This window comes from Camelus dromedarius, chromosome 16 (genome assembly GCF_036321535.1).
Source record: "Camelus dromedarius isolate mCamDro1 chromosome 16, mCamDro1.pat, whole genome shotgun sequence".
Lineage (NCBI taxonomy): Eukaryota > Metazoa > Chordata > Mammalia > Artiodactyla > Camelidae > Camelus > Camelus dromedarius.
Genome location: NC_087451.1, coordinates 30697342 through 30723227, shown reverse-complemented (window position 1 = coordinate 30723227; position 25886 = coordinate 30697342). Strand labels below are relative to the sequence as shown.

Below are 25886 nucleotides of genomic sequence, written 5' to 3'. Positions count from 1 at the left end.
GCCAGAGGGGTCATCTGCCTGGCCGGGGTGGGGCGTAGACGGCGCTTGTGACAACCCTGTGCGCCACCTGGCAGCCCCCAGCTCCGGGCCCTCTGCAGAGCTCCCCCGGCCCTCCCACACCTGGCAGTTCTGCTCAGGACAACTTGGCTGAAATTCTCCATTTTTAGTTAAGAAAAGAATTACTCTTCCTGCAGGCGCTTCGTCTTTGCTGCCCCGGACACTCCCCCTGCCCTTCAGGGGCCCTCAGGCTGGGTGGGTGGGTTATGTAGGGGCCCCGGGCAGTCTCCAGGTACGTGTGTTGGGGGCGGAATGAGGGGGGCTTGGCCTTCTCCTTGCCCCACGTCCCCTGCAGCTGATGGCTGGAAGGGCCTAGCCACTGGGGGCTTCTCAGGGTGGGAACTGGGGAGGTGGAGATTGGCAGTATGGGCCCCGCATGGCTGGCTGGCAGGCAGGTCAGAGGTTATAGGGCAGAGTTGGCCATGCTGGGGGGTGGGGGTGGGGGTGGGTCTCTCAGAGCGCTCTCTGGCACGGAAGTTTTGGGGTTCCCTATGTACAACTCTCATTCTTTCCTTCTCCCGCAGGCAGAGGCAGAATTGAGAGCTTGTCTGTTTTGGGGGGTGCAGCCCCGGCAGGGGTAGTTGATCTGTCCACCTGCAGCCGAGCAGACCGGTGGCCAAAGGCTCCCGCACTCCCTGCCCCAGAGGCTCTTCCTCTCTTGGGAAGAAAGTGCAAGGGGAGGAAGGACACCTTACAGGGTCACATTTAAGGCTGGTCACCCCCCAGAGGGTGCTTGGGGCACACTGCCCGCCCCAAAGTTGGGTCTGTTCTGTTCTTACGAGGTTTCTCCCTAAACCTGTGCGGGGCACACACTCAGAGGCTCAAAGAAAAAAAGAGAAAAAAGAATAAGTTGGTCGCTGCCTGGAAGGTGGGGCTGGATGGCCACTGGAAGGTGTAACGGAGCAGGTGTGTGGCCAGTGCAGGGAGCCAGGGGCAGAGGTGGGAGGGAGCAGGCTCAGTGGCTGGGAGTCAGAGTGAGCGTGTGAATGTCCTGTGGCTGCAGGAGGACCACAGACTGGGTAGGGGCTTCAAGCACAGTTCTGATTCCAGAAAGTTCAAACTCAAGGTGTGGGCAGGGCTGGTTCCTTCCGCTCAGCCTCTCCCCAAGCTCCTGGGGGGCCCACAGTCCTTGGCACTCTTGGCTGGTAGACGCAGCCCTCCAGTCTCTGCTCCCTGCATCTCCCTGTCTCCGTGTCTGCTCTTATGAGGACACGCACTCTCAGATTTGGGATCCATCCTAAATCCAGTGTGATCTCATCCCAAGGCTCTTAACTACATCTATAAAGGCCCTGTTTCCAAATAAGGTCCTGGGTACAGGTTCTGGGGATCAGGGTGTGGGCCGATCTTCTGGGGGCCCCCAGGGACCCCTCTGCGGTGGCCCACCTTGGGGGCAGCAGAGTGTCTGGGGGGATTGGGAGACCAGGCTCGGACGGCTCTAATGTGTGACTTGGAGTGACCAATGGCCTTTGCGTCTGTATCACGGGGGCGTGGTGGCGTCCTGTCCCGATCCTCTGCTCCGTGATGCGCCCCAGCCTGAGGGCATGGCTGGCTTGTTTTAGGTTTCCAGGCGTCTCCCCAAGTTCCAGATGGGTGTGTGGAGCTGGCCCGGACAGCTTGCCGTCCCTGATGAGAGCCGGGTAAGGCCTCGAGAAACGGGCCCTGGACGTGGCCTCACTCAGCCTTCAGGGCTGTTTGAAACAGCTGGGCGGCCCCCTGGAAACCCCTTCCAGAATCTTTTCAGTGTCCAGCTGTGGCCTGTCCTACATAACAGACCCACTTCCTCCCGTCAGTTCTCTGGACCCCTCCTTCTTTGCTACCCACCTCCCCACATCGTCCTGGAGGTTAGAGACCAAGATCTCCTGAAGCTGCGAGTCGGCCTGGTGCCTACAGGGCTTTGTGGCCTCCAAGACTCTGTCCTCTCGCCCAGCCCCGCTTGGCCAGCTTGGGGTCATGCACTGTGACCCACCCCATTCCTCAGGAGGCCCGAGGGGCAGCTGGACTCCTGGGTGCTGCTCTGACCGGGGCTTGAACTCTGCTCCCCCGGGTCACCGTCCCCTGTAATTAGGCCAGAGCTCACGTGGGCCACGGCAGCACCGCCTGTCCCTCTGTGACCCTCCGTGCGGCCTGATTGATGGGAGGCTCCACCTGGGCCAAGGGGCCCCTGGTATCGGGCTGTTTTTAGTGCATTTTTTACGTGTTTTTTTACCATTCCCCCCAGTAGTCAGCAGGGCGGGAAAGGAGGGGTGGGCCCTCTGCCTGGTGGATGAAAAATGGTCACCACCCGTGTGCGTGGCCGCTGGGCTGAGAACAGAGGAGGGAGAGTAGCTCCACCGGGAGCTGGGCCGCCACGCTGACCCCCGCCCTGACCCCCAGTGCCATGGAGCCGAGACTGACCCGCGCGTTCCGAGGGTCTCCCGGTCCTGGTGTGCACCCGGCCCGGTCGCGTGGGGGAGAACCTGCATGGGGCCCGGATGACTGGGGGCAGGCTGGCTGATGTGCAGAGTCTTTTTGGGGAGCGAGTGTTGGGGTGATCCTTGCTTGGGGGCTGGGGGTGGGACTGAGGGAGCAACCCTGGGATAGTCCTCAGTGGGACCCTCTGGTCGGGTGAGGGGCTGCGCCCCTGGACCTCGGGGTGCCTGGGGTGGCTGGAGAGTGGGGCTGCGAATTAAAGGGCTCTGTAACCTTTGAGGCCCCCAGAGCTGCAGCCTGTGGCTTCGGGTTTTGAAGTCGGTCCCCTCCCGGGGGCTCCCTCCTGCCCTCCTGGCCTGCCATTTATCAGGGGACCTTTGACCTGCAGAGGCCAGAAAGGTCCTCTGTCCCCTCCTCTCCCTCGAAGCAGGGCCCTCCTCCCCCTTGGCCTTTCAGGCAGCCCGGTCACCAACCCGCCCACCGGCCCTCCCGGTGTCCCCACCCAGGGTCAGGAAATGCTTCCCGTATCTGGCCCACATCTCTGCGTGTGCAGCGGCGGCCCCGGTCCCGCTGTGTCCCCTTGGCTGAGAGAGCCCGCAGCTGGCTCAAGAGGGGGGGGGACAGATCCTTCTAAATGCTCTCATGTTCCCATAACTGTAATTTTGTCAAGAAAAGAAGGAAGTCTGGTGTCTTAGAGCGACTTTTCAAGCCTGCCTGGGATGACCCCAGTGTCGCCAGAGCCGGGAGATGGCTGTAGCGAGAAGAGGCCCCAGGCCGGGAAGTGGCTTCCTCAGAGCGTTTGCTGTGGTTTTTCTCTGCACAGAGAGATTTCTTGAAATTGAAGTTGCTATGTGTCTGTCTGTCCCGTGATGCCTGCCAGATTCTCCACTGTCGGATGGATCCCTGACCCCGAGAGCCGCCACCCCAGGACCCTTCTCTGGCGAGGGAAGGTGGGGACTGGTAATGAACCAGCCTTAGGTGGGTCGACCAGATAATTCATTGCCCCAATGGGGACACTGCTGGGAGTACACAGGGTGCCCTGACTGATGACAGTGCTACAACAGGTGGGAACCGGGACGTGCCAGGTTGACACATGGGCCCCTGGCCCCAGGAAGACGTGGGGGAGGCTCTGAGGCCAGGGGGCAGCGGGCAGCAGGAAGGGGCTGCTGGGCCAAGGCATTGGCATCCGTGCAGGACTGGACTGAGCTGGTGGCTGACGCAGGCGGAGAGGGGTGAGGCTCCATCCCACCAGGCTGGCCCCATTCCAGGGCACCCTTGTGCCCTTCCAGAGCTGGCGAATCACTGTAGGAAGTGGCCTCGGCATCAGTGGAGGCTGAAGAGGGTGAGCGGAACAGCCAGGGCAGTCAGAAGGTGCGTCCTGTGTTCTGTTGGTGCACTCGTTTCCTGCAGCCCCTGTAACAAAATGCCACACACCGGGGGGCTTCAAACCATGGAAAGGTGGCCTCTCCCAGTTCTAAGCCCGGAAGTCGGAAGTCAGCTCAGGGCAGGGTTGGCTCCATCTGGAGGCCCAGAGTCCTTGGGTCCTTGGCTCTTAGATGCATCACTGCATCTTCACACGGTCTCCTCTGTGTCTTCTCCTTTTCTGGCTCTGTCATGGGGTTTAGGGCCCACCCCAGTCCGGCATGGTCTCACCCTGGGATCCGACCTTAATTACATCAGCAGAGACCCTTTGCCCACATCACTCTCATAGGTTCTGGGAGTTAGGACCTGTGTTTGACACGTGTCCTCTGCACACAGCAGATTCTGGAAGCCCTTGTAAGGGAATCGGACAGGACCCATTCTGAATGGATCAGACCGCGTAGCCAGGCTGTGAGGAGGGCTGGTGGGCCGCTCGGGCCGGTTCTGCCCGTGTCCTCGCTTGCCAGAGGGCTGGAGAGCTTCTTTCCAGGGAGAAGTTAACACAGTGAATTTGGGGATTAAGAGAACCGCTGCAGTCCCGGGGGCCAGCTATTGACCACAGCTGCCACTGGGACCCCTGCCCGGTGCGGGGGGCTTGTTCGTGTCCTGACTTGAGTGGCCCTTGCACTCTTTTTGTGCCTGGAAATGTCATGAGTGGGAGGGGCTGTGTGGAGAGGGTCCCCCTGCAGTGAGTGGCAGCCTAGGAAGGGAGAAGGGGGCCTGTTTCTCTCTGCCAACCTGGGAACCCAGCTGGTGGGCAGGGAAGACCTCCTTCAAGCACTGCGGTTCCAGGGCAGATGCCCAGGCCAGGCCCCCCGGGGGGAGGCTGTGAGGAGCAGGAAGGCCCCGGAGCGCCCGTGTCCTAACAGCCAAACTAAAGACAATCATCAAAATAGATGGGGTGGTGGCGGGTTGGGTGGAGGGGTTGACCTCACTTTTTTTTTTACCTGCGGCTGAGTGGTCTCCCCTGGGTGTCGAGACCCGCCGGTGAATCTGAGGGTCTCAGGGACTCTGTGGGCCCTCCCTGCACAGCTCCTCGGGTGAGTGGAAGTGGCCTAGCTGGGTTCTCCTTGTCCAGAGGGCGCAGGTCGTCCATCTGTGGGACTGTGCAGGGCGTTGAGATGCAGGCCTGCCTCTGGCCAGAGGGCCGGGGGCAGGGGCTGTGTACGGCCTTCAGCCAGCCGCGTGTGCGGGTAAGCCCAGGCCGGCCAGCGCCCACAGCCACCATGCTGGCCCCCGGGATCCTGCGCTGGAGGCAGAATGGGGCTGGCACTGCGCTGCGGCTGGCCCTGTGGCCCGACCAGGCCTGCCTCCGGGAAGGCAGAGGCAGAGGCCCAAGGGGAGGATTTCGAGCTGTGGGTGCCAGGCTCTGCCTTCGCTCTCTCTTTATTTGGACTTTGTCTTTGGTGGCGCCGTCCTTAAACCGACGTGTTTCTCTGTGGGAACCCCATGGCCGCCCGCTGACGGTGCTGTTTTCTGATGTCCCCGTCCAGGCTGGGCTCTGCCACCGTGTCTATTTCAAGCTCTTCCTTTTGGACTGTTTTGCTTCCTGAGGACACCCCCCCCAACCACTTTCCCCCCTGCACCCTCCTCCCGGCCCTGAGCCTCCCTCCCGCCCCGAACTCCCAGAGGCAGCTCCTCAGACGGACTCAAGGGGGAGGTGATCCCAGGTGGTCCCCGCGCATAGGTGTGAGACAGATCGGAGGGAGGGGCTGTAAGATGCATCGCCACTGGGGTGCTGGGGACTCTGCACCACGCTCCCTAGCTGTGTCCCACCCAGCAGGGGAGCTGGGTATTCACCCTCCAGTTACTGCCTAAAGGCTGTGGGCGTGGGGAACAGTATTAACCCCTCCCTGCCTTCTGGGCTTGGGCGCCGCGTGGCTGCCTTGCACACGCACACCTGCGATGGACACAGGTAAGGCACGTGCAGCCTCGGCCACCGGTGGGATGACCACACCCGCCCGAGGCTGCGCATGTGCAGGTGGTAGTTACACCAGCACGTGCCCTGAGTGCTGCCGAGCACCGCTGCGTCAGCACCTGCAGCACGACAGTCGAGGAAGCGGAAGAGGATGTGGAGGCCTGGGGGGGGGGGAGCTGTGGTCGTGCCACCCACTGTTTGGCCCCAAAAGCAGGAGCCCAGTCTGCATCCAGGCTGGAAAGCCCCCCACGGTACGGCCAGCTCTCAGCTCCTCCGAGGGAGGCACGCAGGGCCTTTGTCCCCTGCCTTTCCCTCTGCCTGGAAGGGTCCCCCTGGCCCCGTTACTTTCCTTTGGAGGAGTTGTTATTTCTGGGGCCGGCCCATTGGCCCACTGACTCCTCTTCTGTCTTCCCTGCCGCACGAGAGGAAGCTGGTCCGCCCCAGCTGCAGCCCCAGCTCCCTGCCCTACAGGAGGGTGAGAAGAGGGGGGCTGCGTCTAGCCCACCCTAGTGATCACGCACGCCCTAGACTTGCTCTGTGAGCCCTGGTGGCCGTGCACTGACCTTTAGGCTGGGGTTTTCCTGTGACCCTTCCCTGCAGCTCAGGCGTCTGAGAGGTGCCTTCCTCCTGGCACCATCCTTTTGGGTTCCCTGGCTCCCAGGTGGCCCGATCCTGGCTCCCAGTTGGCCAGTTTCTTCAGGACAGAACCTGGAAGGGACTCACTCAACCAGGGCCAGTGCTCCTGCGACCTGAGCCTAAAGTTGGACCCCTAAGCTGGGCAGCGGCCACTCTGCTCCCCTGGGGAGCTGCACATGGGTGTGTTTTGACTTGGACTCTGGCTTTCCTTGCCTGACTTTTGCCCTAGGCTGGGCTCTGTGGCTCATCTGTCCTTGCAGGGCTCTGTGGCTCGCCCCAGGGTCCCCTCCCCAGACCCAGGCTTGCCGGGTGCATCAGGAAGCATCTCGGGAGCAGGGAGAGATTTGCAGCGGCCCCACGGTCAGCGCGGGGGCCTTCACAATGGGCTCTTGTGTGCGGCGCATTCCTCCCTAAACGGGCCCAGATCCCGGCTGCTCCTGCTCCGCCCCCCGGGCACGGCCGCCGGGGGGTCTGCATCTGGCTGTTGAGGCTGTAGGTGCTTGCTGCACCGGGAGGGCTGGGCTGGAGGCTGCTTCACCTTCTCCCCCTCTGAGCAAGGTTTGCTTCTTGAGAACAGCGTTGATGATAAGTTTTATCCCCTGAAAATATGAAGTGGCCCACATTAGCGCAGGCACACGGGGGAAGGCAGGAGAGTGTCGTGAATGACACAGCCCCTAATTCCCTCCAGAGCCGGCCGTGCTCGCGTGTGCGTGCCCCTGCACATGTGTGTGGGAGATGAAGTCAGGCCCTTGCCTGCTTCTTGGACCCTGCTATTTTTACTTTGTCTTCCCAGCATGTCTCATCTTCAGAACCGTGATTTTGATGACTTTGCAGGACTTCAGCATATGGGTTTCAAAAATCTACGTAAACCCAAATTGTTTCCAGCATTTGCTGTTTGAACACTGATGCAAACGTCCTGTGCATAAATCTTTCTGTGTGTCTGATTACTTCCTGGGGGTAAAGCCCCAGCTGTGGGCCGAAGGGCACGAACAGTCTTGAAGCCCTTGGTGCATGTGGCAGAGGGCGGACTGGGGCTGAGGAGGGCTTTTGGGAGCAAATGAGGTTCAAGCCTGGCTTTGGGAGGGCTTGAGTTCATGAGCTGGAGAGCAGGGGCGTTCTTGTTTGGAGGATGGTGTAAGCAGGGGTGGGCCCCTCGTGCGCTATGGGGGATGACAGTCATTTTCCCTCCCAGTGGCAGTGTGGTGACCCTCCCCGTGCAGCCTGGTCCTGTGTTCGCCTGGCGCCCTGCAGCAGTTCGTCACATCCTGTGTGCCCTCTGAGTGCATTAACATCCTGCAGGCGAAAGAGGAAGCAGCCCTAAGGCGGCTCCCCGCTGCCCTGGTCCAGCCAAAAGCCACTTTGCTGCCCAGTCGGTTCCCCACACAGCCAGTCATCGGATCTGCTGTTGTGGTCATGTAGGGGATGTCCAGTCTGCAGAGTGACAGGTTCATGACCACTCTTGCTGGCTCCTGTGGCCGCACATGGACACCCTGGGAGGTGGGAGATGAAGACAGTTTAAAAAAAAACAAAAACCACCGGTTCTCCACGGAGGAAGTGGAGGGCGTTTCCAGGGCGGGACCTGGAGCGTGTTTTTAGTCCTCCGATGGGGGACAGGATGCGGGGGGACTCTGTCCTGGCAGCTTTGGGACAAACTATCAACTAATTTTTCCCACCTGGGTGCTACTCTCATCACCATGTCCTCTGTACAGAGGCAGCCGCTCGTGGGACATCAGAGCTGGCCTTAAAAAACGATCTTTGGTTTCATCACCAAATATTCTGGTTATTCCCGTGATGACGCCTCCTACCGTCCAGGGTTTTGTATGATTCCAGCACAGGGAAAAGGAGGCAGCGTTTCCTCCTCCGGGTCCCCCATGCAGCACCTCGGGTGCTGAGCCATGCTTCTGTGGGTCCACCCGTGGGACGTTTGTTGAGTGTGGTTGGGGCTGGATTAGGGCCGGGGTGCAGAGTAGGAGGGCAGGGGCTCCAACAGCCTCATAGCCTAGAGGTCTCATCCTTCAAACCTGGGGACCATGTGAGGACACAGTTACGGGCATTCAGCCATGGATGCCCTGGACTTTCGGAGGATTTGACAGGCACTTGACCTCTCCCCGGGCACTTCAGTCTTCTTTGGACGGGAGTTTGCACCCTCTGGTTATCTGGCCGGATAGCCCCTGGTGGAGGCGAGGCTGCAGCAGGCTGGGGTCCCTGCATGGCCACACCCCTGCCGCCCTCGGCGGGGGGGGGGGGGGGGGGTTGGGGGGTAGGGCGCGAGCACATCATCAACCCAAGGTCATGGGCGGGGCCCACTCGCCTAACGCAGCCTGTGAATGTGACTTTGTTTGACAGTATGGTGTTTTTAAAGGGATTGTTTTGCTCTGTGCCATTATTTTAAAAAGTCAGGAGACAGCAGCACTGTTTACAGTAGCCAAGACACAGATAGATGCAACCTAAATGTCCATCGATGATTGTTTGAAGAAATTGTGGTGTGTATGTACATATACACGCACACAATGGAATTCTACTCAGCCATAAAAAATACAGTAATGCCATTTGCAGCAACATGGGTGAACCTGGAGATTGTCATACTAAGTGAAGTAAGGCAGAAAGAGAAAGAAAAATGCCATATAAGACCACTTATTTGTGGGGTATTAAAAAAAGGGACACAAACGAACTTGTTTACCAAATAGAGACAGACTCACAAAGAAAACAAACTTACGGTCACCAGGAGGGAAAGGGGATGGGGAGGGATAAGTTAGGAGTTCAGGATTAGCAGATACACACTACTTTATATAAAATAGATGAACAGCAAGGTCCTACTGTACAGCACAGGGACCTGTGTTGAATATCTGTGATAGCCTATGATGAAAAAGTATGGAAAGGAGTATGTGTGTGTATCCACATGAATGAATCACTATGCTGTACACCGGAAATTAACACAACGCTGTGACTCATCTATGCATCACTTAAATAAAAAAATAAAAATCAGAGATAACCATATATGAAAAAATCCAGATTTTCTTGACTCCAGAGTTCTGGCCATGTGGGGCCCACATGACAGCAGTGATGGAGAACGGCAGGTGTGTCCCTGAGACAGGGTGCGCCTTGGCTAGCCTGCTCCTGAAATCTGCATGGCTCCCTCCCTCTGAGGACGCTTCCTGTCCCCGCAGGGCCTCTGGGACGCTTGGGCCTTGCAACTCAGGATTTTGTGCCCTCAGTCCACGGAGAAGGAGGTGCGCCCAGGGCTTAGCGAGGGTCCTCCAGGAGGGCCACGTTTGGGGAACTGGTAGTTCACGCAGCCAGGAATCAGGGACTGGGGCACCCTTTGCTTCCTCCCACAGCCAGCGCTTAAGAGCGCATACTCCCCTGGCCACCCACCCACTCAGCCACCCACCAGGCCCTGGTCTTCTGAAGGAGGTGTTGTCCACGGGGAAGAGGGCTGTGCTGGGATTTAGAGGAAGGAAGACTGGACAGAGGGGCTGCTCAGAATGAGCTGGTGTTGGGGGCTGGGGACCAGCTGTGGGCTGGGGGAGGAAATGGGGCGGGGTCCGGTGTAATTGCTGGCTCCTGGGGCTGTGAGACGAGGTGGGGAGAGGGGTGGGAGAGACACTGTGGGTCTCTGAGGGCCAGCCATGGGCCCAGCCTGGAAGGAGCTGGTTGAATGTTCCTGCCACGTGGGCCCCTTCCTGCTCTGGTCTTTATAACCAGGAGCAGCTGGTTCTCATTTGCTGCAAGGCTGCAGGGACTGTGGGGATGGTGGCTTCCCAGGCACTGTCCCCACCGCCTTGGAGACAGCAGATCCTGGCGGAGATGGCGGGTGGCCGGGCAGAAGTGCTGGGAGTTGGGTGGTCAGCATCCCGCGGGGGCCCAGGCCCGGCCCGGGCAAGTAGTAAAGGATGGAGGCAGGTGCAGCCGAGGGCGGGGGCTAAGGAAGTCGGTGGTGCGGACTGTGCCAGGGCTCTTCGTTGTCCCACCAGGAGGGGGACAGCCAGGTGGTTAGAGCCTGGGGCCTTGGCGTTAGACACATGCACCTTCTGGCCCTGCCACTCCCTCCACGCCGCCGGGCACATTGCTTAAACACCCGGCCTCGGTTTTCCCGCCTGTACCAGGGGATTATAGCCTCAGTTACACCGTGGGGTTATGGTGAGGAGTAAACAGGACTGCGCGCAGTCAGCGCGTGCCTTGCCTTTGTTAGGACTTCTGGTGTTGGCTGTGCGTGCTGCTGTCGATGTGATGATGTCATTACCATCGTGATTCTGATTGGTTATGGTTGTGGCTGTTACTATGGGGGTGTCCCCCCCACTGCTGCTGATGGTGTGTTTGCTGATGGTGTCTGTGTTGGGTGGAGGTGAGGAGCGATGAAGGAGGCCGTGACAAAGAAGTCAAAGGCCCCTCTTGAGCCAGAACGTCCTTCTAGAAAACGTAGCTGGCGGGGCCATGGCCACAGCAGGACAGACAGGACACAGATGCATCCTGCAAGCTTCAGCCTTTTCTCTCTCTCCCAGAGCACTTGATTGCTGGTCCTTGTCCCCTAAGAGCCTGGGGCTGTCCCCTTTTCTTCCTGAATGGTGAAGGGTGCAAGAGTCTCCCCGGGGGTCCTCGCTGTAGCATCCCGGCCAGCTACCTTCCGGTGCTCACCGTTAGCAGGATGTTCCAGGAGTTCTCGAGCTCTCTGCTCATCACATTCTCCTCTCTCTCTCTTTCAGCCTTGAAAAGATCTTTTGAGGTCGAGGAGGTCGAGACACCCAACTCCACCCCACCCCGGAGGGTCCAGACTCCCCTGCTCCGGGCCACTGTGGCCAGCTCCACGCAGAAGTTCCAGGACCTGGGTGTGAAGAATTCAGAGCCCGCAGCCCGCCATGTAGACTCCCTAAGCCAGCGATCCCCCAAGGCTGCCCTGCGGAGGGTCGAGCTCTCGGGGCCCAAGGCCGAGCCTGTGTCTCGGCGCACCGAGATCTCCATTGACATCTCGTCCAAGCAGGTAGAGAACGCCAGCACTGCCGGGCCGTCCCGGTTCGGGCTCAAGAGGGCCGAGGCGCTGGGCCACAAGACGCCAGAGCCCGCCCCTCGGAGGACGGAGATCACCATAGTCAAGCCCCAGGAGTCAGCCCACCGGAGGGTGGAGACCCCTGCCTCCAAGATCCCTGAGGTGCCCGCCGCCCCCGCCGCTGACGCAGCCCCCAAGAGGGTCGAGATCCAGGTGCCCAAGCCAGCCGAGGCGCCCGCCTCCCCCATCCCACCCCTGACCCTGGAGAATTCAGAACCCACCCCGATGTCTCAGCTGCAGAGCAGGCTGGAGCCCAAGCCCCAGCCCCCCATGGCCGAGGCCCCACCCAAGAGCCAGGAGGGTGAGTAGCAAGGCGCTGGTCCTCCGTCTGCGGTGATGAGGGTGGGGAGCTGGCTTCGCCCTAAGTCTTGGAGGAAGATGCCAGCTATTAAGTGGGGGACTTGTGCTTCTGAAGGCTCAGGGGAAGAGACTGGCGATTCTTTCTGTCCATGGGGGATGGACCAAGATGCAGCAAGTTGGATCTGAGTTAGACTTTGCAAAGAACCTCTAGGTTGTGAAGGGCCCCATTTGTGGGTCAACAGGGGCCGTGGTGTCACCTCATACTGTCTCCGTGAACATAACTACTCTGGGCACCTCATGTTGGAGTCATAAGTATCTGTCCTTTAGTGTCTGCCTTATTTCATGAGCATCATGTCCTCAGGGTTCATCCGTGTTGTAGCGAGTGTCAGAATTCCTTTCCTTTTTAAGGCTGAATAATATTCCCTTGTACGGATGGACCATACTTTGCTTATTCATCCATCACTGATGGACACCCGGGTCCTTCTGCTGCTTGACTGTTGTGAATAAAGCTGCGATGAACATGGGTGGGCAAATATCTTGAGACCCTAGTTTCAGTTCTTTCTGGTTTTCTGTTTGAATGAGAATTTTCCAGTTGTCAGTGGACTCGGGGACCTGTGAGGGGGTGGGAACAGGAGGTGCTGGGTGAGACCTTTGCCTCTCGCACTTCGGTGGGAGCAGCCACGTCCTGCTCAAGTGCACATTTGACTGAGCCGGTCAGGTTGGGGGTGAGGGGCTGACTCTGAATTTCCTATGGTGCTGGGCACGGGGACAGAGGACATTTGGAGGTCCCTTCCAGTCCTGGCGTGAGTCCGCGTCCCCCTCCCCAGGACCCTGCAGAGCCATCCCACCCCCCAGGCACAGTGGTGTTGGTGTCAGGACCTAGGCTGATGTTTGGGGAGTGGCTGGGAGGCTGTTTCCTCAGGGTGTTCCGCTGGTCTAGGGCCTTTGTTGCTGGATATGTTCCCCCCACCGGGGGTGAGGTGCGCGCACTCAGCTGAGTCAAACAGGATGTGGCTGGGGAGATGGTTATCACCGGGCCCGTCCAGATCTGGATGACAGTTGGTGCTGGATGCCCGGGGAGGTGGTCCTGGCTCTGGGGGACAGGCAGGCGGGGTGTCTGCTCAGGTCGGCACTGTCCTTGGTCATCAGGGTGGGCGGGGCAGAGCCTCAGGCATGGACCAGAACTGCTCCCTCCAGCAGCAGACACTGCTGACCCTGTTCACACGGGGGCATGGGTGGCTCAGGCCCGCTCTGCCTCGGGAGCAGGACGTGAGCAGCCGTCGAGGAACAGAACGGGGTCGGGGTTGCTGTGGGAGGCCCCCCGGGAGCCGAGGCTTCATCAGCTGCATTTAAACAGGGTAGCATTTAATCAGCAAAGAGGCGGAGAGAAAAGCATCCGCGGTGGAGGCAGCAGTGCAGAGGGGTCGGGGAGCCTGGGACTCGGACGGGACTGTGTGGTTTCCCCCGGGGGAGACGGTTTCAACGTCTGCGCTGGCCGTGAGAGGAGCGCCGCCGGCACCCCAGACCCGCTGTCCCCTCCAGGCAGGCGGGAGTCCAGCTCTTTGTGGAGAGGTCCGTGGGCCAGGGAGGCTGTCCTCCCGCCCCTGGAGCTCGAACTAGCGGTTGGCGCGTGTACCAGTGTGTACACGTGTGTGAACTTACACGTGTGCTGAGCCCTGTCCCTCCATGTCTTACTGGCTGGCTGGGGAGGGGGCTCCCTGACACCAGAACTCACGGGTTAAGACCCTTAGGTGCGTTTGAATCAGGCAGGGGGATGTGCAGAAGCGGCAGAGAGGACAGATACGTGGGTTTGGAGGAGGTGGGGGCTTGGATGACTGCCTGGGATGATTCTTTTCATTTAAAATGGCACTCCAGAGGTCACTGCAGCGTGAGCCTGGCAGTAACGCAGGGCGAGAATTGGGCTGGGAGGAGGAGGAGGCAAGGCCCAACGGCTGGGGAATTTGACCTTCACCGGCTCGGCCTTGAACATCCAGTCCTGAGGTCTTGGGCAAGTCCAGGTTGGGGGCAGGGTGTTCCCGGAATCTACTGCAGTGGCTTCTAGGGACCCCAGATCTGAGCTCCCGCCCAGCCCCTGCTCTGGGGCTCTGTCTGCTTCTCCCTCCTTCCCCTCATCTGGTCTCGGCCTGTCCAGTCCCTCCCGGCACAGACCCGGTTCTTATTTCCTGTCCATCTTTCCTGCAGACCGGGTGCTGGGTTGGGTGCCCTTGGAAGCCCCCAGCCAGCAGTCCCTGCTCTGGCTGCCCTCTGTGGGCTCACTACCCCTTATACCTGAGGGCCAGCTGGCACTGCAGGGGCAAAGGACCAGGGAGGTGGGGAGCTCTGTGCCCTCGGGTCAGACCCAGCCCTCTGCCTCTGCCGCCGGGAAGCCTTCCAGTCTGTGACCGTGGGTGCAGGACAGGGTCTCCTGGGGTCTCAGCTGAGTTGCTTCCTAGATGGACCTCCCTGAAACCATGGGATTCTAGTTTACTTGAGGGTGGGGCTGTTGTTTTTTTAAAGCATCTCGTAAGATGTTGAGTGACTTAGACATAGTAGATGCTCAATAAAACGATGTTGGAGGAATGACATGGGGACAGCATCTTTGTGACTTACAGGCAGGTGCAGGGACCTCAGGGACCCCACGAGAGCCCCCCAGGGACTGAGCAGATACTTCCCTGGTCCACCAAGAACCCGCAGATCTGATCCACTCACTCCGGTGTGTTGAGTTCTTGGTTTACAAGGCTGCTGGCCCCAGTCCTGAACCAGACATGCTCCTTCTTGTCCTGTGGGATCATCCTTGCTTCCTCTCCCAGGTCCCTGCTCTCCCTCTGCCCCTGCCTGGGTGGCTCTGGGTGGGGCTCGCTGCAGGACCCAGAACCATGTCTGCAAGGCGTGCTCCTGGCTCTTCCTCCCCCGGGAGCCACCCTCCTGGCTCCACCAGCCAAGTTTCCCCGAGGCTGCCTTATAAGGCGGGCGCTGGCTGCTCACTCCTGGGTCTGGTTCTGTGCTGTCTCTGGATGCTCATTGGAGGCGTGGGGGAGGCCAGGGTGACCGGCAGCGTGGAGTGGGGTGTCCTCAGGCTGGCGCCCGGCAGAGCTCTTGGGCGTGTCCAGCCTCCGTCCCATGGCCCAGCTGGTTCTGAGCCATCGCTTCGCAGCCCCTCCTCTTCCCGACTCCCCAGCTCAGTTTCTCGATCTGTCAAACGCGGGAGGGGTTGGGCCTGCTGGCCCGAGGCAGGGGCAGAGGAGGGGTGGGGGGTGGTCTGAGATCTCCAGGTGCAGCTGCCTGTGCCCAGCCACCCAGCGACCGAGACAGGTGTCCAATCCATGGTGGTGCTGGGGCCTCCTGTGATGTGGTGTGACATTGGGGAGGGGTGGGGTGGATGCAGCGAGTGTCTCGGTAGGGTTTTCCTCTGACTGAAAACATCTAGAAATATCCTCGGTCGTGGGTAGAGCCTTAAGGAAGGGGGTGTCAGGTCCCCTACGCCTCTGCTGGTAGGTGTGGCTTTTTGGCAGGCGAGGTGAGCCTGCCCCCTCCAGGTGTCCCTGGGTGTCTGCTGCACCAGGTCCCCATCAGGGGCTGGGACAGAGCAGGGAAGGTCCCACTTCCCGGAGGGCTACAAACACAGGGCTTCCTTGGGCCCCCAGCAGGGACATGAGGCTGGAGGAGGCTGGGCAGAGAAGGCTCTGGGGACAGTGTGGAGGGGCAGGCAGGGAAGTGGGAGGCCGTGATGCACCCCAGAAGTGTCTGGGTGGGGATGGGAGTCTGTGAAGTGGGGGGGAACCACCATTTGATGAGGGAGGAAGGGCCCAGCTCTGCGAAGGCTCCCTAGACACCCCCCATGTTTACAGGACACCTCACTAACTGGGGTCCACATCTTGTCCATCCTTTCACCCAGCACCTGGCCTACGGCAGGAGCTTGGGAAATGCGGAGGGGCTTGGCGTCTGATAAAGCAGTGGCCTTGAGTCTTGCTGTGCCTTGGGCCCTTAGCCCGCAGGAGTTTCTTCTGTGGGGGGCTAAGTGTTTCCATCCTGGTGGGACAAAGGCCGTGCCTCCAGCAGGAACAGCCCCACCTGGCTGTCTTACCCGGAAGACTTCTCTGCTCTGGGCTCCTCCCCTGTTCCTGCCGTGGCCCCAGAGAGCGTCCAGGCACCCTCTTTCCTTGGGGGACTGGGTCTCTTTCTCTTTCCCACTTTTAAGAACTAGCTCCCTCCTCTGATCTGTCCCTGAGGCTTGTGCACAGCTCGGTCTGATGCAGGAAGACCCCACGCACGGGGGGCCAGGAGGACATGGTGGAGGAGCAGCCGGGTCCAGGTGTGTCTCCTTCAAGGTGGGGCAGAGCTGGGGGCAGGGAGGACAGAGCTGGGCTGCAGGGCCCAGGAAAAAGACCCCACCTCCCTCGCTGGCCCCCCCAGCTGTCTGCCAAGCCCAGCCCAGAGGTGAGGAGGAAGGAACGAGGGCGCATCCAGGGAATGCAGCCGAGCAGCTGCGGAATGCCTTAAATAGAGCCGGGCACAGCTGCGGGAGAGGGCCAGGCGGGGAGGCAGGCGCTGCCGGTGGGTCCCCGCTCTGCCTCCCTGCAGCTTGGGGGCTGCGGCCTGACACCCACCCCGGCCCCGGGACACGTGGTGCTGGGCGAGGCCTCCCGGGTGCCCGTCCTAGGAAGCCAGGCAGCTGCCAGGAGAGGGGTTGTGTCTGCACCCGCAGCCTCTCAGGCCCCGCGACAGCTGCTGGGAGCCAGGGTCTGCACAATGGGGCTGCTGTCCGGGGACGCGCCCGCTCCAGACAGCCACGCTCTGTGCACAGAGGACACATTCAGCGCTGGAGGAGCAGCTCAGACCCCCACCCGGGGCCCTGGAGTGTGGGCAGATCCCGGTTCTGACAGGCAGCCTGAAGGATGCCATGTGGTTCCCACTGGCCTGATGAGGCCAAGTGTGGACCCAAGTCCAGGAGCAGTGGGGTTGGGAGAGGGGCCCCTTCTCTGGCCGGGCATGGCTTCCTTCCCTTGTGTGATCTGATTTGGCTTTCCCTGACCTGGGCTTTTCTGTGGGTGTCACATGTGCCCCCCTGGAATCCCAGGGGCTCCCAGAGCTACCGGTTGTAACTAATGAGCAAAGGCAGCCCGTGCCCGGGCCGAGCGTCCGGCTCTCCGAGCAGGGGAGGCCCCCCTCCCCATCCCCACCGCTGCCCCTCGGCTCTAGGGAGCCCGGTTTGGAAATTCGTGGTCTGTCCAGTGCAGCTTAGAGAGACCAGCGCTGGTCCCCGCAAGGCACTGGGAGCCGGAAGCGGCCTTGGAGGTCGCCTCTTCCGTCCCCCTCCTTCTAAAGCGTGCAGAGGGTGCAGCTCAGACACACAGGACATTCCAGCCAGGAGCCACCTGGAAGGCCTTGCCTACTTGTTTGTGGGGGGCAGGGGCGTCCCTCAGATCACCTGGCTCCCGTTTCTGCCCTGCCCTGGTGACCTGTGCTCTCTGAGTCCATTGTCTCGTCGTCCCAACGGGCACGATCCCTCCTGCCCGGCCCGGCGTTGTTAGAGTGGAAGTGCTGACAGGCGAGGACCCCCAGCGCGGGCCCAGCGCCCGGGCGGTGGGGTGGGGGGTTGTTGAACGAGCTCATCAGCGGAAACCAGTGCAGACTGATGGAACGAACGGGCGTGGCTCGTCCCCGCACTGTGCCGCTCCGTCCCCGGGCTGGTGGTGGGCGCTCCGCTCTGTATCCTGGGCTCCCTCTGCTCGTTGCCTGCCACCCCCGCCACCCCACCATTACCTTTCTCTCTTCTAATTCTTAAAAGCAAAGCATGGCCATTGTTAGGAGAGAAAAAAGTAAACAGCACATGAAATGTGAAAAGGAACTCTGTCTCCTCCGATCCCCCACCGTCTCCCCGGGGTAGCCCGTGTTAACGACGGGGCGCGCTCTGTGTCCTCCTGGATGTCACATGTGCGTGTTCTTCTTGTTTAATGACACCGTGCATGGAGATTTGGCACCTTTCTCTTAACAGCTGCGTCCGTGGCCCTTGCACGGCCCTCCCATTCTGGTCCAGCTGCCCCTGTGAGGGACGAGGCTTCCGTGAACAGCCTCACAGTTGTGTCTGTGCGCGTGGGACCGCTGGATAGACCGTGAGGAGTGGAATTTCTGCGCCAAAGAATGTGTCCACTTAAAATTTTGATCCGTCTTGCCAAAGTAGCCTCCAAAGCGTTTACACCAGTTTTCTGCTGTGACAGCAGAGCAGTCCCAGCCCCTGGTCCTGGGCTGAGAGGGACAGCGCTCTGTGACGGGGGTTTTATTTTGTGCGTCTCTGATTAAGTGAGGGGGGCGGTGTCTTTTCCTGTGTTGACAGCCCAGGGCCCTCAGCTCCCTGTGAACTGCTCATTCCTGTCCTTGGTTCATTTTTTTCCAGTTTTGTGCTTAAGCCTTTTCTTCTTGAGTTTTTTCTTTCTTAGAGCTCTTTGTACACCTTTGCTGTAGCTCTTACAAGTGCGTTTCCCCAGTTGTTGACTTTTAATTTTCTTTACAGTGTATTCTAAACAGATTTTTTTTTTTTTTAGCCCTTAGGGTGTCAAGTTTATTCTTTTTCTTTTCTCTTTTGGGATTTACGTCCGACTAGAGTCCTCTTGCGTTGCAAAATCATAGAAAAAAAATCCACTCAGGTTTTCTTCTGGTACTTTTATGGTTTCATTTTTATGCCCTGAAATCATTAATCCATTGGAATTTATCTGGGTTTGGACAGCGAGGGGGGGCCGTGCGGTGCCCGCGCAGACGCACACAAGCAAGCGTGGCCTGGAGCGTGGGGGGCACGTGTGTGCTGCTTTTTTCGTCGAGCTTGGTGTCAGTGTTGTGCTGGCTTAGCAAAAATAATTTGGATGCATTTCTCCCCACTCCCCTCCCCAACCCCGTGTTCTGGAACATTTTAAGCAGGAACACAATCATCTCTGTGTTAAAGCTTTTAAAGAATTCACTAGTGAAACCATCTGGGCCTGATACTTTTGTGGGAGCCTTGTACTTTTAAAAAGGCTTTTCCATGGGTTTGTTTGAGTTTGGGGTTTCTTTCTTCTCTGATTTTACACCTTCTCCCCTACTGCCCAGAAAATCATCCTTTAAGCAGTTTGAAATCCCTCGGATCATTCAGAAGTAGGAGTTAATGTAGCAGGGATGGTGAGGGGCCAGCCCCCAACAGTGGTCACCATTGATCCGTGCACCCCAGCCGCCACCCTGGGCCCGGCAGTGTCCCCAGAGGGGAACAGGCAGAGCTGGCCCTAGGATGGCCTGTGTCCTGGGAATGCCGTCTCTGAAACACCCGTGCAATGCAGTGTGATGTGCTCCGAGAGGGAACAGTCCCGAGGGCCATGGCACCCCCAGGAGGGAGCCCCCAACCCTGCCAGCAGAGCCTTCTTGGAGGTGTTGGTGGGTAGAGGCGACCATAATCTTGAAGAGGGCAGAGCGGTCCAGACATGTGAAGGGCTTTTGGGTTTCTGGAACCGTGAGTTTGATGTTACCCAGAAAGTGGCTTTCAAACTTATTTTGGACTGCAGCCCCCAGTAAGAAGTACGTTTTACACCACGACCCGAGACACACACGTGTGTGTGTGTGCGCGCGTGCGGTGGGTACACGAGTGAAACAGTGCTTCCGTGGAGAAGCGCTTACCTGGCCTGTGCCCGCTGCGCCCCACTCCTCGCTGTGCCTTTTCTTTGGATGGGGGGGGTTTCTTATTTTCAAAAAACAGCTCCACTGAGATGCAGTTCGTGTACCACTCGGTTCATTCAGTGGACATGCACGATCCGCTGGTTTTTGGTTATTCACAGGGTTGTGCAATGGTCAGCACATCTGGTTTTAGGCCGTTCCCATCACCTCACAAAGAATCTCAGTCCCCTTCTGTTCCCCGTTTCCCCTTGTCCTGAGCCATGACTGGTCTTTCTGTCAGTAGGTTGGCCTGCTGTGAACATTTCTCAGAAATGGGATCACACGATATGTGGTCTTTTGTGCCTGGCATCGCTCCCTTTGCATGATGTTGTAAGGTTCCTCTGTGCTGTAACCCAGATCAGGGCAGCGTCCCTTTTCCTAGCTGAGTAACACTCCATTTATGAACCAAGCACATTGTATTTATTTATTGAGAGACATTTGGATTGTTTCCACCTTTTGCCTAGTATGAGTGTATTCCTTTTAAATGTAAAAAAGAATTCTGGTTATGACTCATCAAATAGTGTTCAGGACCCACAGCTTGGGACATGCTGGTGGAGACTGGTGGGATGGAGGCGGGCCAGGGCAGAGGGGGCTGGATGCTCAGTTATGGGGCCCACCCACCGGAGGTGTTTCGGGAGGGCCCTATCAGATTTCCTGGAGATTATCCTGCCAGGAGTGTTTATTCCAGAAATGTTGAGAGCTGATGTATACCAGGCACCATGCTTGGAATCCAGAGGTGGTGAACAGGCAGATACCAGTCCTGTTCTCCTGGGGCGTATGTGCTGATGGGAGGAGGCAAAGGGCGGACAAGGCAAACGGTAAAACATGAGGCTTGTTAGCTGTGGGGAGGGTTAAAGAGGACAGTGAAGCAGCTGAGGTGGCCCGGCTTTGATGAGCTCCCGGAACGGGGACCTTGGCCCCCAGGACACATCTGCCAGCGGGGCCACCAGCCCTCCACCCTGGGTTCTGGGGCGCTATGTGCCATGTGATGCAGAGCACCTAGATTTGGAGTCCAGAGGACACTTAGCTGGTCTGACACCCACAGTCACCCCGTCTCTAAGACCAGGATCCGAGGGGGCCCCAGCCTTGAGCTCCCCTGGGCTGCGTCCCCGTGCTCTCCTAACCACCGGGCCCATGTCCCCACCCCGGGGCTGACGGGCTGCCAGGCCCCCGACCTCCCTTTCTGTTAAAGGAGGGCAGGGATGGCCTGCTCCTTCCCCAGGTATTCCAGGTGACTGGTGTTAACTGCTGGGATTTGGAGCCAGACTGCCTGGACTCGAATTCAGGTCCTGCCACTCCTGATCTGTGTGTGGCCTTGGGCTGGTCTCGCCTCTCTGTGCCTCGGTTTCCCCATTTATAGGACAATTCCTTTGAGTTGTTAGAAGGACTGAAAGTAAGGCAGTATGTGGCTCACCACGACTGGGTCCTGAATGCGGCTGTTTTTATTTAGTAGTAGTGTTATTGAGCTGGGCACACAGTAGGTGCCTGACAAATGCTAGGTGTCGTTATTGCTGACTTCCGTGTCCCTTGCACAGCCCCAGAAGCCACATTCTCCAGGTAGAAAGGCCCTGGACGATTTGCAGGAGGTGATTAGAAAAAGCAGCGGGGCCTGGAGCTCCAGCTGGGAGGAGGGAGGCGGCGGCGGGGGAGGGGGCTCAGGACCAAGAGGGGGCGGGAAGGCCCAGGTGGGCTCCCAGAACTGGGCCCTGGGGCAGGGCGGGGGCCTCTGACAGACAGATCCATTTCCTGCAAGTTCACAGAGGAGGGCGGGGACCTGCAAACTCCAAATCATGAGATCAGAAAGGCATGGAACCTTGGTGTGGAGTAAGGTATGGAAACTTAGTGTATCTCAGGTGTATAGAATTTCCCACAGAGCCAGAAAAAGGTACATATTTCTTCTTGAGGCTGTCAGGGGAACTCCTGATGGCTTTCGACCAGGCAGTGGGTGGTGAATGGAAACAGAAGCCATTAGTTTTATTCACAAATTTTACTACGGTGAAAATAAAATATACATACATACATATATGCATTCATGTTCATTTAGGGACTTTCTTAGATATGCCCCCAGGCTTTGTTCCCTATCCCCACATATCTGAAAGTTCCTTGGTCCCAAATCCTACTCTGGGACCCCTGGAACCCAGCCTTCCGGGTGGGGTTGGGGCGGGCCTCCTGTGGGAGCACCTCCTGCACAGGGAAGTTTCGGGTGTTGGCTGTGAAGGTTGGAGAAGGTAGTGGCTGTGTCTGTCCACTGTGGTTTAGCCAGGTGGGTTTGACCTCGCACCGGTGCGACCCCGCAGCTGGGGGCTACGGTTCACTCCTCACTCCTGTTTCTTGCTGGTGGACGTGGCGCCCCGAGATCACACATGTTGGAGCCCCCAGCTCACAGGTTGGGCTGCCCCCATGGCACCCCGACGGCCTCTTGTTTGGCCCGAAAGACAGGCCAAACTGAGTCCCCGGGGAGGGTGGCCTTGCCCAGGTATGGACATGGGCGGTGACGGAGCAGCCCTGCTCCGCTGGGAGGCCCGCTGCAGCTCAGCCTCTCGTGGGTCCAGAGAGGGGCGGCCCTGCCCACCCGGGCCTGCTGACCCGGCTTCCGTTGCCTGGCCAGCCTCCGGCTCTGCTGGCTCTGCGCTCCCAGGCCCCGAGGATGCAGCCAGGCCTCCTCCTTTCCTGCCTGCCCCAGGGAGGTCTCCAGATGCTCTGCCAAAAGCACCCTCCTCCTGGGGGCTCCCTGACTGGCAAAACAGCACGGCCGTTCCAGGCGGCCTCAGCTCAGCCTGGCTCTGCCAGGAGCACAGTCCTGGCTGTCATTTGAGACCTGCGGGTCCTCCTTCCCGTGCTGAGCCTTGGGACCGGGTGCACGGGCGCGTCTGGCCTGAGGTGAGGCCCCTGTGGCTTGGGAGGAGCTAGAAAGTTAACAGTGGAGACCACAGCTAGGAGATGGGGCGGGCTGGCTGTCCTGTCCCACGGAGCCGCCCCGTCCCTCCCCGCCTCAGAGCCCCCCAGTTGCCTGGACCCTGGGCTGCAGGGTCCAGCTCGGAAGCCCACTCTCCTGAGTCACTGTCTCCAGGCCCACATCCTCTCTGTCTCCACTTTGTACCTCGTCTTACCCTCTGGCAGGGCAGAAACAGGGCTTTGTGGGGGACCCCCGAGGGGTGCGGGGAGGGTGCTATGTGAACAGAGGGGCTGAGGCCCAGGCGGTTTTCCCTCTGTCCCTCCCCCTGGGGGGCCCATTTGCAGGCGCAGCCTCCTGCTCTGGCAGAACTCGATGTGTCTGATCCCCTCTGTGCTCGGGGGTGGGGAGCCCAGCTAGCGGGGGGGTAACACCCGCGGTCGCCATTGTCACCGGTGACCCAGCACAAGGGGGAGTCATGATGTGACCCCTGCCCGCTCCCTTGCACAGGCCGGCAGCCCAGCCTGGGAAGGGGCTCTGCCTTCACCCCCAGGCTTAGTCCTGGCCCAGCAGCAGGCCTGCCTGAGGTCTGGGGCTCCTGCCCCTCACCTGCTGACTAATGCGCATCTGGTGCCTGATCGGAAGAGCTGGCTGCTGAGCCACCCAGGGCTCAGGTTACAGAGGGTTGAGGCATCTCCTGAAAGGCGGCCGCAGTCCTGGCCCTTCACCGCCCATGCTGGCTTTCAGGCACCCCAGCCCCGAGCCCCCATCAGGTGAGTTCAGGCTGGGCGCCCCTGGACTTGGGTGCCGTGGTTTTCCGGCGTGGAGCGTGGCGGGGAGGTCACAGGGGCAGAGGGTGAGTGGGGTGGCATTAGCCCACCTCTTCCTGTGGCAGCAAGGTTAGGGGGTGGCCTGGCCCCTGGGGAGGGTGACAGGCGGGCTGGCAGGCTGTGTGGATGAGCTGGTGCAGGAGCAGGGGCAGACCTCGAATTCCAAACCCAGCTTCGCAGGGAGGTGGGGGCGGTTATTTGGTGGCTCTGTAAATGGACTTTCTGTTCAGGGGAGACAGCCCGGCTCAGCGAGCTGGAATCCAAATTTCTTGGTATTTAATTTAGCAGCAAGTCTGCCTCCGCCCAAGAAGTCCTTGCTTATGGTGCGCGCTCGTTCTGGGCAGGGATTGGCTCTCTGTTCTTCATGGGTGGCGTGGGTCTCCTGCCCTCCCCAACTGTGGCCGTGGTACCTGCCCCCTGGGACAGTCCCCGCCTGAGCTCTCAAGCCAGAGAGACTTTTGGTTCTAGTGGTGGGTGATTCTGTTTGGACCCAAAAGGTCTGAGAATGTTCAGCCCTGGTACCCCGGTGAGGCTTGGTGGGGCTGGGGGAGTGTTCTGAGCCGCCTTCCTGGTGTGTGCTTGGTGGGGTCCTGGATGCTCCGTCTCCTCCCCTGGCGGTCTCCTTCCCTCTCCCCTGCGGCAGCCCGGCTGGCACAAGCCCCTTCCTTTCTGGATGGACTTGGGATTGGAAGCCTTCCCAGGTCCATCCAGGCCCAGGTCCCTGTGGCAACAGTTAGGGGAATCCTCATCTCAGTCAGTGGAGGAGGCTGAGGGCTTGGTAATAATACCAGCCTAACGGCTCCGGCAGGGCAGGGCTGGCTTCCGGGCACTCTCATCCCATGCCCCAGATTAGGAAACCAAGGTACAGGGAGCTCCAGCCGCTTGACTAAGGCCCTGCAGTTATTAACAGTCTGGATTTGAACCCTGGGGGAGCCTGGCTGCAGAGCTGCCTGACAGGCGGGCAGCCACGGTGGGGGTGGAGCTCTCTGCCAGCCCTGGCCACCCAGGGCCTGGGGACCAGGGCTGAGATGCATGGCGCTGGGTCCCTGCCCCGAAGCTTTGGCTGAGATTCAGAGGAGTGCAGGCCAGCACCTTCCTCCAGCCTCTTTCTTACAAAAGGCGCCATGGGATGATGAAATGGAAGAGAACTGCAGCTAGAAAGGAGGCACTCCGGTATCCCCCTCTTCCTCCAGCCCCCCAGCTGTCCTGGAGTTTGGAATAAGATGCTCTTTGTCAGGGGGGTGAGTGGGAACAGACTGGGAGCCCTGTTTCTCTCCCCTGATCACAGCTGCAGGGGGCCTGCTGTGGCCAGCCCAGCCCAGCCTGTCTGTCTCTTCCTTTCTCCTCTTTCCTTCTCCCCATCCCATCCTGCTTACAATACCAGCCTGAGTGCTGCTGGGAAAACCAATGGGAGGTTCTGGCTGGGCTGGAAGTTGGGGTCGGGGGGCGGGAGAGGTGTGTCTTCTTGTCTGGGAAGGGGCTGAGTTACAACCTCCGACCTCCCCCCGACCTCCCCAGTCGTGGGCTTCTAGTTGGCCCTGGGAAGCGGGGGAGACCCTGAGCGGTCCTCCCGCCTGCCAGATTTGCTCCCTGGCCCTGAAGCCGGTCCCTGCGGGTCCCAGAGCACGTTGTCCTTGTGTGCAGTGGTGGCTTCTGTGGGCTGGCCCCGGGCTATTGATCTTTTCCTCTGGAGCTTGGAGTGGCATCTCCGCCTGCCTGACTGGCCTGAGCGAGGTGCTGAGATGGGCGGAGGCGGGGTTGCTTCTCTTCCCGGGGGCCTCCTCCAGCTGACCGCACTCGGTGCAGGTCGGAAGTAGACGAGTCTTATTCCCACGGATTGGCTCAGCTTTTGATGGCTGTTACCCTGCACAGCCCAGGCCCTGTCCCTGCTCTCTGGACACCACGAGCAGGGCTCTCGGGACATGAGAGAGAGAGAGAGAGAGGCAGGTGGAGAAGCAGTTGGAAACACAACATCTTCACTCTTGTCAGCGCTGCCTCGGGGCCGGGCAGGGCAGCCAGGACAGTAGCGGCCACTGCTTAGCTTTCTGGGAGGTCAGCCCATCAGCACAGTGGCCCAGGGGACGGGGAGGCGAGCTCCTGCCTGGGGGTCCAAGGCAGAGGCAGCAGGAGTAGGAGCAGGAGCCAGGAGGGGCCAGGGGACCCTGGAAAACCATCTGCCCGCCCCACGACCCCTGTGGCCCTTCCTTCCAAGGAATGCTTGGGGCTGGTCCCAGAGAGCCAGGCTCCTGGCCACGTGGGGGATGCGGAAGCTGATGCCCGTGGGGCGAGACTCTGTGCCCTCGTCAGAGCCGCGCCCTCATTACCTCCTGGGTCTGACTTTTGCGGTCCAGGCTTGTGTTTCTAGAGCACAGCTCGGGTACCTCCAAATCTGAATGCAGCTTCCTGGGCCCAAACCTAGCCCTCTGGGACCAGGGTCTGTGAGGGAGGCATGGGGGCACCTCTGCAAAGAACGTTACTAACATGGCTTTGACCCCGTCCCCGAGCCTTCAAAGGCTTTTCCCTCCTCCCTCTGGGACTGTGGTCAGGACTCAGCTCCAAGGTCGTCACTGGGGAGACCTGTGGGCTCTGAGGTCACATCTGCGTCTTGGCCACACTGTGGGTAGAAGATGAGAAACCTCGGCGCCCTCTGAGAGTTTTGTCTGATTGCTCAGGAACCCGCTAGGTGACTCCCCCACCCCTGCCCCC

The 25886-nt window shown here is 59.7% G+C and overlaps 1 protein-coding gene across 3 annotated transcripts in view; it reads left to right on the top strand.

The window, feature by feature from the left end:
* The window catches only part of SEPTIN9 (septin 9), a 151803-nt gene that overhangs the window by 69950 nt on the left and 55967 nt on the right, over positions 1 to 25886 (top strand). For all 3 annotated transcript variants that reach the window (XM_064495481.1, XM_064495482.1, XM_031469188.2), the window contains one exon: positions 11143 to 11784. In XM_064495481.1, the coding sequence (XP_064351551.1) occupies positions 11143 to 11784 (642 nt within the window). The remainder of the gene's footprint in view (positions 1 to 11142; positions 11785 to 25886) is intronic.